The 15,823-nt window shown below is 36.4% G+C and overlaps 1 protein-coding gene across 2 annotated transcripts in view; it reads right to left on the reverse strand.

The window, feature by feature from the left end:
- Window positions 1–2,531: 2,531 nt before the first annotated feature.
- Window positions 2,532–15,823, reverse strand: part of GCH1 (GTP cyclohydrolase 1) — a 50,667-nt gene continuing 37,375 nt past the window's right edge. The window contains exons 4-6 of one of the 2 annotated variants that reach the window (XM_072838644.1): window positions 5,134–5,165; window positions 3,766–3,850; window positions 2,532–2,826 (exon numbers count right to left, since the gene is read on the reverse strand). In XM_072838644.1, the coding sequence (XP_072694745.1) occupies window positions 2,700–2,826; window positions 3,766–3,850; window positions 5,134–5,165 (244 nt within the window). In that variant the 3' untranslated portion in view covers window positions 2,532–2,699. Of the gene's footprint in view, window positions 2,827–3,765; window positions 3,851–5,133; window positions 5,166–5,853; window positions 14,844–15,823 lie in introns of those variants that run through there. The other variant, XM_072838645.1, reaches the window with a different exon arrangement.

The following is a 15,823-nucleotide window of genomic DNA, read 5'->3' on the forward strand; positions in this document are numbered from 1 at the left end:
CCCTTACCAGCCAGAGGGTGAAGACAGTACACCCAAACCAAATACCAAAGGAAGATGGAGGACCCCAGGTTAATTTGTACTGCCACTGGAATTTATAGTCTAATAGTTTGATGACTGAGGGAAGCCCTTATGATGTGTATCTTTGGTAAAAGAGAATACAAATAAAATAATCTAATTTTTTGGTATATTTACACAAGTGGTTCAAAAAGAAACTACTTTCACAAGAAACTAAGTTTAACACTTTAATAACTTCAATAGAGCCAACTTCAGGAACAGATACACACATAAAATTCAAACAATTTAATTATTAAACAGTATACTTAAATGCATCAAATTCTTAAAAATCCCCCAAATGGACTCAAGGCTGTGGATATGAAAAGGTAATTTTGAAGTACTACAGACTAGAGTAAAACAGACACAGTTATTACTTCACATTTACCAATAAGACAACAGTCTGTAGATACATTAGACTTTTATGAGAACACTTCCAGACAATGTTAGAACACAGACTCATTAAAAAGGAAATACAATTGATCTCAAAAAGATGAATTTATAGCTAACAATTTCTTTGGTCCTCCAAGTCACATCTGTTTTTACTTTTTTTTTTTAAGATTTTATTTATTTATTCATGACAGACACACAGAGAGAGAGGCAGAGACACAAGCAGAGGGAGAAGCAGGCTCCATGCAGGGAGCCCAACGTGGGACTCCATCCCCGGTCTCCAGGATCACACCCTGGGCTCAAGGCGGCGCTAAACCGCTGAGCCACTAGGGTTGCCCTGTTTTTTTTTTGTTTTTTTTTTTTAATTTTGTTTATTTATTCATGAGAATACACAGAGAGGAGAGAGAGAGAGAGGGAAGTGGGGAGAGAGAGAGAGAGAGAGAGAGAGAGGCAGAAACACAGGCAGAGGGAGAAGCAGGCTCCAGACAGGGAGCCTGACATGGGACTTGATCCCGGGACTCCAGGATCACGCAGTGGGCTGAAAGCGGCGCTAAACCGCTGAGCCACCCGGGCTGCCCGGGTTGCCCTGTTTTTACTTTAAAATACCAAACATTAGCTGAGTGTTTAATTCTACTTCTAAATGTCTAACTATTAAGCAGGATAATGTTTATATCAGATTAGATTTTTAAAAGGAACTCAAAATAAATTACCACTGTACTTTAGAAGCTCCAAATATAGAAAAATATAGGAAATAGAAGATTTAAAAAAAAAAAAAAACAGCACTTCTGCCACCTTGTCCCATCATAAGTCAAATGACATCAAAGTGGCAAAGACAAGACTACCAAAGTTAAAGTAATCACTGTAGTTAGTTCTACTTAAGGTAATGGGATAAATTTGAAGACCACAATGTCAACCAGATAAGAGACTTTCCCATGGAATGACTGTGGTTTTGTTTTTGCACGGGAGTTGGGTGTTTTTGTTTGTTGTTTTAATTTGTCCCACACTGCCCCAATGGAGGAAATTTTAAGTAGTCATTAATAAGGCAACAGCTTCCTGGACAAAAAGACCTATATACCATTTGAACAGTTACACTGAAGACAAGACCCACACGGACCACAAAAGGAACCAGTATGGGGACTTCCAATATTTTCCAGTAATACCAGAAAATCACAGTGCATTTTCACAGACACCAACAATGCAGCTTTCATGAAACACTGGATATCACTCACAATGCCACAGTTAGTTCATTCTGCATGCTTTCATTTTCACAGAAGATATGGTTCTGCAGACCTGAAAATGATGGACATTCTTAAAAGTTTCTGGAAATATTACTTAGAAAACATTTGGTAAGATTTAAAAAAATTTTTTGAGGCATCTACAAGGAATACACAATGTAAGCTGTAAGAAACTTCTAAGACAAAACTGTGAGGACGACTTATTTGCAGGGTCAATACTTAAGTCTCATAAAATAATGGCTTTTAAAAAAAGGCAAAGGTATCTATAAGTAGTAGGGTGATATTCTCATCAAGGTACAGAGAGTTAAGTGTCTAAGTCTCTGTATGTTGACATGAGAATACACTCATAAACAATAGGAACTAAGTCCCTGTACTTGAATTTTAAAAAGAATAGAAAGTAGAAATGTGCCTTTTTAACTCACAAAATCAAAAACATAGATATTCCACCACCTTCTTTTGGTGACTATTACAATTGGATAGTTAAAAAATAAATATATAAAAAATAAAGTGCCCTGGCAGTTTAATAAATGTGATTAAAGTGGAGCCTGTTGGACTTTGAGTTTGCAGAGCAATCCTGCATACTGTACAAAAATATTTTAAGCACTATACCATGTTTGTTTGGGGAGGGGAAAAAACAGTATATTGGCCTTAGCTTTTCCCCCCATTCCCAACATTCCTATGTTTATGAACCCAATTACCATAGTATTTGAACAAAATACTTGAGTTTTTCTTCTATTCCAGCACCCTCAAGGTTATGTGAATGGCAGTGGTTTTGTGCATGTAACTTACACTATGGGCAGTTTCTTTGAAAGTTACCACTAAAAGGTGGCAAGAAGAAAGTAGAGGGCTCACCCCTTTATTAATTATTTTTATTTGATATGCTATAAATAATTATTAAACACAACTAGTAACAAGGAATAAAGTTCACATCTGTAACAATTGAAAATGGAATGTACAATAGAGACCAGACAAACAATGCTACTTAGTGGTATAACCTGCAAACCACACGACACATGCAGAAGTTCAGCTCTTAATCAGAGTTAGAAACTCTTCCCGAGTCTTTGGATCTTCCCGGAACACACCCAACATCGTGCTGGTCACAGTTTTGCTGTTCATTTTCTGTACCCCTCGCATTACCATACACATGTGTCTACAAAACAAGACAACAAAGATGGCTTAAAGGAATAGACAGTTGCTGGTTTGGTTTTTAAAGGAAAAAGCAGGCCAAAAAATTAAATCTGATTATACTGAGTTTACAGCTACCAACTGGATCCAAAATATCACTTCTTAGACAAAAGTGACTTAGAACTTTTATTTACATTTCTTAGTCATATAGCTCTTATTCTTAACAATGTTTGAATCATTGATGCACCTAGCAGAAGAGGAAAAAAAGGGAATTTTCTTCCTATGTGAAAATAATACAAGGGGTCCACAGAGATAAAACAGCTTCTGGATAAAAGGAAATTCAGAATTTTCATTTGCTCCATCTTTAGGATTAAAGCAACACAACGTTAGCTTTGGGATTTGGAGAAATACTGAATTACGCTGGTCTTACTATGTAGAATCTAGAGAACAGTGACCACAGTGAGCTTAAGCAACTGGTGAAGCTGGACAGCATGCACAGCACAGAGCCCAGGCCATGTCAGAAGAATGGATGAGATGTGTGCAATTCTCATAATTCATTCTAACTTAAAGAAGTGTCTTCAAGTGCCCTTAATAGCCAGTTTTAGCACCATTTTTTAAAACGGGTGACAAAATACTAGGAAAAGACTGCTTGGAGTAACAAAGAGCTAAAGAAGACTTCAAGAGAAGACATAAAATGTTACTGGTTGCACAAACCACTACCTATAATCTGATGACTCCTTACACCTCCACAATACCCACCCAAACCAAAACAAAACCAGTCTCCATACATACTCTGGTTCCTATATCAGCAACACAGTAAATGAAAGAGGTAAAAAAGCTTTAGGTCAGAGACAGAAAACATGACAGTATCAATTATGTGGCATCACCTGGTGCTATAAAAACAGAGCGGCACTAAATAGCATTCCAGTGTACAATGACATTATTAAGGCAAATATGGACTTACGTTGCTTCAACCACCACCCCGACTCCAGCAGGCCGCAAGGCTTCTGTGATTGCTACGGCAATCTGTTTCGTAAGGCGCTCTTGAACTGTGGGGGTGACAAGAAGCTCAGTTTAAGAGTCTGACACAAACAACTGTGTTTAGAATATTTGTTGTCTTTAGAACATTTGAAATCTTAAAAGGCAGACTTCTGTGAGGCTTCAGAACCAAGACACACCAGTTTTTACTGGTTTGCTTTGTCTGCTGCCTGGGCCACAGGAGGCTGCTGTTCAATGCCCTCACCTGCAGAACAAGTACTGAAGAGCGTCCAGCACCACTGCAGGGAATGGATAAGAATGACAACTGTCGGGAGATCCCTGGGTGGCTCAGCAGTTTAGCGCCTGCCTTCAGCCCAGGGTGTGATCCTGGAGTCCCGGGATCGAGTCCCACATCGGGCTCCCTGCATGGAGCCTGCTTCTCCCTCTGCCTGTGTCTCTGCCTGTGTGTCTCTCATGAATAAATAAAATCTTTAAAAAAAAAAAAAAAAAAGACACTGTCTCTCAGGTGTGCAGTAAGATCAAAAGAATGCTGGTAACAAGCACCTCTATGCAAATGAATAAGTTGTTCGCAACAGGATTAACAAAGGCACTATGATCCAATTATTGAATTGTATGTAAAGCTGAAAACCAACTATCTAAACAATGCAGTCTCTGTGCTGAATAAACAACTTCTTTGAAAACATATTGAGAGTGTTCTATTTGAAAACTGGCAAAATTTTCAAATATCTATTAGAGCAGGGATTGGTTAAATCAAGCCACAGCACAGCCATGTAACGGAATGCTAAACAGTCAGCAAAATGAATGAAATAGTTACATGCATGTGGGAAAAAATGTTTGATCTGTTGAGTGAAAGAAAAATATAGGGGGGAAAGTGAAGCCCATTACATACAATATGAGTCCATTTAAAAAATATAATAAATTTATCTTAAAATGTTGGTAGATGCACAAAATATGAAGGAATGTGCAAATACAACAATGATTTTTCTGGAGGCTGGAAACACTGCAGACTTCCCCTTTCTGTGTTATATCCCTATGAGGTTTTGACTGGTAAGTCATATGTATTACACTTGTGATAAGAACAACCAAAAAGTGGGCAGCCCCGGTGGCACAGCAGTTTAGCGCTGCCTGCAGCCTGGGGTGTGATCCTGGAGACCCGGGATCAAGTCCCGCGTCGGGCTCCCTGCATGGGACCTGCTTCTCCCTCTGCCTGTGTCTCTGCCTCTCTCTCTGTGTGTCTCTCTCATGAATAAATAAAATCTTTAAAAAACAAATAAAAAGTACTTTTTCCTTAAGAAAAAAAAGTTTTTCTGTAAATAACTGTTTAAAAGCTTACCTTGTAATCGTCTACTATAGATTTCTACAATCCTAGAAAAGAAAGAATCGTTTTAGTTAAACATAAATTTGTTTGAAGTGGAATTGGTAAGACTTCCTCAAAAGACCAAAAGGACTCTAATGAAGCAATTATAGGGTATGGGCAAGAGATTAATGCTTCTAAGAGGTGGAAAGATACAAAAACTACATGGAAATAAGAAGAAGGGAGGGTCTCGAGGACACCACCAAACATGACACAGAATGGTACTTTCCATGTTCCCAAAGACATAGAGAATTATATGAATATTCACTTAGGAAAAACACAAATGATTTTAGAGCTCCCAAGTCATCAATTTTAGGCCAAGTGTCAAGTGTTCTAATTAATCATATTGTTTAATCAGAGCTTAAAGTTCAAGTTAAAAATAAAAAGACTATTTGTTAATTAATAGCAGGCCATTGTCAACTACTGTACACACTAAACCTATTAGGAAAATCGGATTAGAACTGAACAGACTTCTTCAGACATCTCTTTATAAATTAGGTCTATATAAGCACTCAGTATGATTAACTCTCAAAAATAAAAGCTTCCTGATCTTGCTTTATAACACAATCTGTCAAGTGATGGATTTTCTGCTTTGACCATCTTTCAATCTAGTTGTGAAATATAAAGATGGCCACATGAATTACCTATTTGAGGAGAACAATTCACATTAAGGATCTTTTCTTTAAAATTTGGCCTTTAAAAAAAAAAATAAAATAAAAATAAAATAAAATAAAATTTGGCCTTTAGTCATGAATTTGGACTGAATTTAAGGATCACTTCACCTAGGATGCATTTTATGGCTCTTTCTCACCCCCCACTATGATGCTCAGATAAAATTGAAAAGTCATTCCTTTATACCCATTATAGCTAACAGTCAGTTACAGGTACACCACCTTGTTTACCACTCAACACGAAGGAAGGAACCACTCAGATTCTTCTTCATGTATCTAGTATATTTACAACACTGAACCAACATAATTACATATTTTTAATTTTGAACAAAAACCTAAGGAAAGATGCTGCTCAAGCTCGTGGATAGGAAATATGTCTTATTTCTTCTGGGTCAAATCTCTTTATATTACTTCTCATAGTTTTCCAGGTGATTAATTTCTGTTGTATGAATAGGAAATGGCATTGATTTAAAAATTAGTAATGTTTTCCTTCCATAGTCATCATTTCTTTCTCTTGAATAGAATTTTAGGTACAACATTAGACAACAGTGGCAATATTGGGTACCCACTTTTTCCTCTACACTTTAATAGGGAATCCCTATAACATTTTACTATCATCCATGATAGCTGCCTATCTGGTAGATAGCCACTCTTGCACCAAAGGAAGGCCATTTATGCAAATTGTTATTGAGTGCCTTCTATGTATATGATTATGTGATGAACAGGTCTCTATGCTCAAAGAGTTCATAATTTATTTCTGGTTTATTTGGTTTTCATTTTTAAGTAAGTAGTAGGCATTGAATTAGTCTTCTCAGCACTAAAGATAATCATATAGCTTTCCCGAATTAAAAAAAAAACAACTTTATTTTGCCCTTTGTTGAACATAATTTGTTAAGAGGTATTTGTCAAAAACAGAATTCTAATATGATGTTAATATTCATCTGCATCTTAATATTGCCATTGGCAAACAATTGACAATCTAACTGCTATTACCTTGTAGGTAATATTTTCTCTACAGCAGTTTTTTATGATATTTCACTATGTGTACTCTGAGGTTTTCTATGTTGTGTCTAGGTGGAGATTTAAATTTTTCTCCTACTTGGGATTCATTAAGGTTCCTAAATCTGAAGACTGATTTTTTTTTTTTTGCATGTGCTCCAGAAATGTCTTCAGCCATCACCTTCTCTAATACTGCACCTACCCCATGGCCTCTGTTACCTCCAAGAATTTCAATTAAGGACATATTAGACCTCCTCAGTCTTCCACATCTCATATTCTCACCTATATTTTCCACCTAGGTCTCTGTTACATTCTGCAATTTCTTCAGATCTTTCTTCCAGTTCACTATTTTTAGCTGTGTCTAACTTGCTATTTATGTATTTATTTATTTATTTGAGAGAGAGAGAGAGAGAGAGAGAGAGCACGAGTAGGGAGAGGGGCGAAGGGAGAGAGAGAGAATCCTCAAGCAGACTCCCCACTTTGTGTGGAGCTGGATGCAGGGCTTGATCCCAGGACCCTGAGATCTGACCTCAGCTGAAACCATGCTCAACTGCCTGAGCCACCCAGGTGTCCTATAACCTATTTAATGTGAGTGTATTGGGCTTCAAATGCAAATATCATTTTTTTCCTAGAAGTTTTATTTGCCCCCCGCCTTTTCCAATTTAATTCTGAAAGTGTACTCCTTTGCCAAACCTTCAGTATTCTTTTTTTTTTTTTTAAGATTTATTTATTTTTAGAGAGCACGAGCATGCGTGCAATTATGGGAAGAGGGAGAGTCTCAAGCAGACTCCCTCCTGGGTATGGAGCTCAACATGGGGCTCAATCCCAGGATTCTGAGATCAGGATCTAAGCCAAAATCAAAAGTCGGACATTAACTGACTGAGCCACCCAGGCATCCCTCAGGATTCTTATTTTCTAACATATTTATTGCATATTCTGTATCTGTTAGCTCTAGCCTCTGCCCCCTTTGACCATTTGTCTCAGCTGACTCTGACTCGTGGTGGCTTTTCTTTTACTTTCGGTGAACTCATGCTGCTTGGAATATCATTTGTGGGAATTCTATGAGGCTGAAATAAAAATGCATCAGAGAATGAGCACTGGTTTCTGCTACTTGCTGAAAGACTACCTCCTTGGCAACATTTTAATTAAATTATTGCCTTGGGTTTTCTGAGGACCACATGTGGTGATGTGAATTCTGAGCCCAAATCCCTGTGAATACATGGCTAGGGTTCTTTTTCCTGCTCTCCCCAGAACAAAGCTAAAAGGTAATATCTCTCCCAATTTGGGGTAGCATAGGGAGGAAAGAATCCTGGCTTTGACTCCAGGGCTGGCTAGTTCTTGTGGATTCTCACTGGAATTGCCTTACATTTCTCCCAATGTCTGAAATGTACATACACATCATACCTTAGTATGCTATACTGGGAGGGATATCATTACCATCTACTTTACCGTACTCCCAGAATCAGTAGTTCTTAATTTTAATCTAAACCATTTCTATATTCTTGGAGTAAATCTCCCTGGGTCATAATGGAAACAGTACTTGTGCCTGTTAAAATAGGAGGTTTTTTTATATTTAGGATTTTCACAACTATATTCATATGTAAGATTCATCTATCATCTCTTTAAATGCTAGTTTTATTAGACTTTTATCAGAGATAGGCAGCCTCATCAAATTAATTGTGTAGCTTTTCAGGTTTTTCATTCTCTTGAAAAATTTATACAACCCTGTAATTAGTGGTTACTTGAAAGTTGTCTATTAAATTGACCATCCACCCCTTTCCCTCCCACCCCACTCCAATGTTAATTTGACTTTTTCCAATTGTTACTAATTTAGCCAGGCTTTCCAACTCTTGGTTCATTCTTTTTCCTCTCCATCTTTTTTTAAACTTATTCATAAGGATTTAAAGTTTCTAAAGCATATTTTTCATTACAAAGCCTCTCATTCCCAGGTGTATTTCTCCTCTCAATCAGACTGCTTAAGCAATCTATGATACATGATCTTTTGGATTTATGTTTTCTGTCCTTTTCAAAATTTTCTAATTTAATCATTTTATCTCTTACTTCTTTACAATTTCTTCTATTAAGCTTTATAACTCTTTTTCTTTAAAAAAAATTGAATGCTTAGTTTATTTGTTGGCCTTCTTATTTAATAATGAAAGCATCTGTGGCTATATATTTATCTCCAAAGCATGTGTTTTTTAAAATTTCAACTTTACTAAGGTTTAATTGACATAAAGATTGTAAAGATATTTAAAGTGTACATTGTGATCTAATATATATATACATTGTGAAAAAAAAATCCCCCATTTGGTTAATTAATACACCCATTACCTTCCATACTTATCTTTTTATCTCCCCCCACCAAGTAAGAACAATGAACATTGGGGTACAGATATCTCTTCAATATCCTGTCTTCACTTCCTTTGGATATATACCCAGAATTAGGATTGCTGAATCATATACCAATTCTATTTTTAATTTTTTGAGGAATCTCCATACTGTTTTCCATAGGGCTGCACCAATTTACATTTCCACCAACAGGGTACAAGAGTTCCCTTTTTTCCAGAGCCTCACCAGCACTTGTATCTTGCCTTTTTATAGTACTGTAGTCATTCTAATAAGTGTGAGGTGACATCTCACTGTGGTTTTGACTTGCATTTCCCTAACGATTAACGAAATTGAACACCCTTTCATGGACCTGTTGGCTATCTGTAGATCTTTGGAAAAAATGTCTATTCAGTCCCTCTGCCCATTTTTTAATTGGATTGTTTCTTTGCTATTGAGTTGTATGAGTTTCTTGTATTTTTTGCACATTAACCCCTTACCAGATATGTGATTTGCAAATATTTTTTCTCATTCTGTAGGCTGCCTTTTCATTTTGTTGATGGTTTCCTTTGCTATGAAGAAGCTTTTTAGTTTGATGTAGTTCCACTTGTTTTTTATTTTGTTGCTTTTACGTTTGGTGTCAAATCCAAAAATTTATCACCAAGATCAACGTCAAGGAGCTTACCCCTTATGTTTCCTTCTAGTTTTATGGTTTTAGACCTTAGGTTCAATTCCTTTTGAGTGGATTTTTGTGTCTAGTATAAGAAGGGAATCCGGTTTTCCCAATACCATTTTTTAAGTTTATTTATTTTTAAATTTGAGAGAGAGAGAGAGAGAATACAAATGGGTAGGGGCAGAGGGAGAGGGAGAGAGTAGATTTCCCACTGAGCCAAGTGCCCAGTGTGGAGCTTGATCCCAGGACCCTGGGATCATGACCTGAAACAACAGCAGATGCTTAACCAGCTGAGTCACTGAGGTGCCCTAAGTTTATACATATATTTTAGTAGTCTCTATACCTAATGTGGGGCCTGAACTCATGAACCTCAGCGTTGACGATATCAGCTTAGTCACACACTCTACTGACTGAGCCAGCCAGGTGACCCCCCCAATAGACCCCCTAGTCTATTGAAGAGACTATTCTTTCCCTATCCTTTGTTCCTTTGTCATAAATTAATTGGCCATATATGCATGGGTTTATTTCTGAGGTCTCTATTTTGTTTCATTGGTCTATGTATCTGTTTACATGCCAATGCCATTCTGTTTTTATTATTATAGCTTTGTAATTTAGTTTGAAATCAGAAAGTGTGAAGTCTCCAGCTTTTTTGTTTTTTCTCAATATGGCTTTGACTATTTGGGGTCCTTTGTGGTTACATAAAAATTTTAGGATTTTTTTTCTATCTCTGTGAAAAATACCATTGGAATTTTGAGAGGGATTGCAAGGAATCTATAGATTTCTTTAGTATGGACATTTAAACAATACTAATTCTTCTAATCCAAGAGCATCAGATATCTATCAATTTACATCTTCAGTTTCTCTCATTAATGTCTTGTAGTTTTCAGTGTACAGATCTTTCAACCTCTTTGGTAAAATTTATTCCTAGGTATTGGTGTAACTGTAAATAGGATTGTTTTCTTAATTTCTCTAACAGTTTATTGTTAATATATAGAAACACAACTAATTTTTGCATATTAATTTGTATCCCTTAACTGAATTTGTTTATTAGTTCTAATGGGTTTTTGATGGAGTCTTTAGGAGTTTTTAAAAATATTATATTTATTTATTTGAGAGAGAGAACAGGAGCCAGGGGGAACGGAGGGGAGAAGGAGAAGCAGGCTCCCCACTGAGCAGAGAGCCCAACATGGGGCTCAATCCCAGGACTCTGGGATCATGACCTGAGCCAAAGGCAGACACTTGACTGACTGAGCCACCCAGGCACACCTAGGGTTTTCTATAGATAATATCATATTATCTGTAAATACATACAGATTTACTTCTTCCTTTCTGATCTGAGTGCCTCATTTCTTTATTTATTTATTCATGATAGATATAGAGAGAGAAAGGGAGAGGCAGAGACACAGGAGGAGGGAGAAGCAGGCTCCACACTGGGAGCCCGACACAGGACTCGATCCTGGGGCTCCAGGATGGCGCCCCAGGCAAAAGGTAGGCGCCAAACTGCTGAGCCACCAAGGGATCCCCTCTGGCTATATTTCTGATGCTACATTGAATGAAAATGGTGAAAGAGGATGTCCTTGTCTTGCTCCTGATATTAGCTGAAAGCTTTTCATCACATGATGTTAGCTGTGGGCTTTTCACATATGGCTTTTATTATATTGAGGCACATTGCCTTTATATCCAGTTTGTTGAGAGTTTTCCTCATGAATAGGTTAAATTTTGCCAAAAGTTTTTCTACATCTGTTGAGACTACCATATGATTTTTATCCTTCATTTTGTTAATGTGGTTTATCACTGATTGATTTGCATATGTTGAAACATCCTTGCATCCCTGGAATAATTCCCATTGGATCATAGTGTATAATCCTTTTAATGCACTGTTGAATTCAGTTTGCTAATATTTTTTTGAGAATTTCTGCATTTATGTTAAAAAAAGATACTGACTTATAACTTTCTTGTAGTTTTCTTTCTGTTTTGATATCAGGTTTAATGCTGGTCTCAAGAAATGAGTTGGAAAGTACTCCCTCATCTTCTGTTCTTTAAAGGAGTTTGAAACGGATTGATATTAATTTCAAAGTGTAGTTTTTTAATTCAAGTTGCATACACTGACATACAGTGTTTGCATCATTATGATTTTCTATCATATCAAAGGAACTTAAAAGAACTTAAACTTCTAAAAAACTTATTTTTAAAAATAATTTTATATTAATTTCTAGTTTTCTTTTTTACACAATAGCCTGTTCATTTTTTTTTTTAAGTTAAAGCTTGCCTTTTGGCCAAAATCCTTTCACTCTACTTTGTATAACCTTTTGGTCCATCTCAATCAAAGACTGAGAGGTAATTAGTGTTCTACTCACTTCTTTCAGACCTGTCAGTTTCTCTATGCATTTATTCCAGTTCATGTTTTCTGTTTTAAATAAATTTGACCAAAAAAAATTCATGATCACTTTTATTTATTTTTGATCACTTTTATTATACAAACTTCCTCAATATAAGGCCCAACCTTGTCTCCTTTGATAAATTTTCCTGTTTTATTTTTAACTTTTGTAATTTTTTTTAAATAAAGGAGACATGATTAAGTACTGGATTTAACCCAGTGAACATCTTATCTGAATTGCCCACTTACTGGTCTTAGAAAATCTGTGCTAGGTCCTGTTTCCTGTGTTGCATTATGTTTTCTTTCCTCTTCTTCCTCCTCTGGCAACTTGGAAAGTAATCTAGTGAATCCTTTGCAGGTGAATGGTATAATTTAACCATAGCAAATCTTAACAGTAATTTTGATGCCTTCATATAACTAGACTTGTCACCAGGCTGCAAATCCTCAACTACAGCTAGAGCAAAGAGCAAAAAGCAGAAAGAGGTTGAGGTGGATCACAGTGGGATTTGTCAGCTAAAGTAAGGAGTTTGAACTTTATCTAAAAGCTATGGGGAGCTACGAAGGAGCAGCATCACCAATCCACACTTTAGAAAGTACGTCCTAGCAGTGTATGAGAGCAGATTTAAAGATGCTATGAGATTAAAGGCAGAGAGTTCAGAGTTTTATAATTCATAAAGAACATAAGAAAAGCCCAACAGACAGTGGCAGCAAGGATAGCAAGAAGGCAGCATGGTAACAAGAGGGAAGTGGGGATGCTGCAGGATGTCAATGGAAAATACAACAGCAATGGATGGACTGCTCCTCACTCCTTACACCAAAATACATTCCAGATGGACCAAAGATTAAATACAAAAATAAGGCCATCAAAATAACCCCAAAACATGAATTTATGACTACATAAAAGTTTTAAAACTTCTTTGTGGAAAAATTATTTTATAAAACAAAATCAGAAGACAAATGACAAGCCTGGAAAAATTATTTGCAGCATCTGATCTAACTGGTTTAACATTCAAAGAGCTTATACAAATCAGTAATAAAAAGACAAGCAATCCAATGGAAAAATTAGCAAAAGCTAATAAAAGCAGGAAGTTTCTATAAAGATTCAAATTCTACTAAAGAAATGCAAGTTTTAAAAATGTACATTAAAACAATTAGGTATCTTTTTCCACTTATCGGTTTGGCAGAGATTGAAGAGTGTGATGAAATCAGTGTCAGCAAAAGTGCAGAAACACACACCCTTTGATCTGTTATTAGAGTATAAATTGATATGCCTTTTTTTTGGACAGCAATTTAGTAATATCAAAAATTCAGCTACCCTGAACCCAGCAATGTAATCCTAGTGATTCACAATATACATGTTCACAAAATCATTTTTTCTTTTTTTTTTTACAACAGTCTCAAATTGTAAACTATACTTCTATCAAAGAGTGACTTCATGAATTATACTAAACAATTAAAGAAATACTATGTAGCCATTAAAATGGACTAAGACTTTTAGAGCCAAAAGATGTCCAAGGGATTTCAAAGTTTTTTAACTTAAAAAAACAAACAAATAAACAAGGGGTGCCTGTCTGGCTCAGTCTGTAGAGCGTGCAACTCATCTCAATGTAAATTCAAGCCCCATGTTGGAATTACTTTAAAAAAATTAAAAATGTCAAAAAAAATTAAAAATGAAAAACAAAAAACACAAGTTGTAGTACAGAACATGGGGTATGAAATCCCTTTTTTGCTTTTTTTGCTATTTTTAAAGAGCTATATTTTTGTGTTTGCAAAGAAATTTTGCAGGAGAACAATCTCTAGTCAAGAGACAAGAAATCTCTAGTAACTTTGAGGAATGAAAATAGAAAGGAAGGCTCTTCCTTTATTCACTTGTTTGCATTTAAGCTTAATTGGTAAGTATGTTACTTTTATAATAGAGAGAAAGAAGAAAAAATAATATTCCCCTTGTAATCTAATGCCCACCTTATCTTTCCAACTATCTTGCAGTCATCTCTGCCTATATCTCTTATTTCTATCAATTTAATCTCCTCCCTATGCACTGGAATATGCCTTGTGCCTACCCTCCTTTTGCCTTTGCTTACGCATTAACTATACCTAAAGGAATTTCTCTTCCTCTTTGAATTCTGCTCAGCCTTCCACCTCTGGGTCTCTTCAACCCTGCCAGGTTCAGTCACCTTGGCTCCTCTGAACTCAGAGCTCCAAACCTGGCATTTCTGTGGTCCCTGATGCTTCAACTGTCCATCCTCTTTGAAGGCAGTGGCTATGTCCTACTATTCTCTAGCAGCCATCATAGCTGACACAGTACCCTTTCATAGTAGATGCTCAATAAATAGATTGACCATGGCTACCCTAAGGTAGTTCAATTCTATACTCAAGATTTAATTACATTCATTCAGTTATTCTAAGGCAAGAAAATAAATACGTGTTCAAATATATTTTCAGCAACAAAGGACTTTTACGACTTTATTTTGTTTTATTAAGATTTATTTAAGTAGGGGATCCCTAGGTGGCTCAGCAGTTTAGCGCCTGCCTTTGGCCCAGGGCGTGACCCTGGAGTCCCGGAATCGAGTCCCACGTTGGGCTCCCAGCATGGAGCCTGCTTCTCTCTCTGCTTGTGTCTCTGCCTCTCTCTCTCTCTCTATGTCTATCATGAATAAATAAATAAAATCTTTAAAAAAATTTTTTAAAAGATTTATTTAAGTAACCTCTACACCCAACATGGGGCTTGAACTCATGACCCTGAGATCAAGAGTCACATGTTCCTCTGACTGAGCCAGCCAGGCACCCCAACAAAAGGAATTGCTATTCAAACTACATTTACTCTAGAATTCTACTAGAGTTAAACCATATCAACTCACTTCTGGCATTTTCTTATTACTTAAGGCTTTACTGTTTGATATTTGACTTCCCTGGCACTGAAAGGTCATTCATTTAAAGACAAGCATATAACAGACTTCACATACAAGATTAATATGAGCAGTGAAGTTTTGCTAAGACATTCAGCTTTCTTTATTACTCTTCATTCCCTAAATATTCCTACTTCTTATAAGAAATAAGCAGTTGGGTAAAATTTTAGCCTTCTTTTCTGTTTAATAGATCCCTCAATCAAATTCCCTATAAATATCTGAAAGTAACAAACACTGTTCAATTTTTAAACTTTAATCCTATTAGCATAAGGACAAATCCCCATGCTAATAATCAACTCCTTTGTATTGTTTCATAAAAGCTTAATTATTGGAGACCTGTCTATTTCCCTAGGAAAGGAAGTTACAAAGATTATTCCTTTCTACTCCTAAATTACCATTTATTCCAAAATCTCACGGGATTACTCAAGAATCCATTTCCATAAAGTATTACCCATGATCTACACAGTGTGGTCTTCTAGAGAAGGCTACTTACATTAAGACCAAGGCCTAATGTGGTCTACCAAGCTTATCATGTGAAAACTATCCACTTCATACCTTTCACATATGGACAGTTTATTAAAAGCTCTGCAGTGCCAGAATTTCTATATAGGAAAGGCATAAGGTTGGCAACCTTGCAGAAGGAAGTATGCCAGGGGACTGGGCCTGAACCTAGGTTTGCACAGCAATCACACTGATCTTACTTAGACTGTATCTTATA

This window comes from Canis lupus, chromosome 9 (assembly GCF_048164855.1).
Source record: "Canis lupus baileyi chromosome 9, mCanLup2.hap1, whole genome shotgun sequence".
In the NCBI taxonomy this organism is placed as follows: domain Eukaryota; kingdom Metazoa; phylum Chordata; class Mammalia; order Carnivora; family Canidae; genus Canis; species Canis lupus.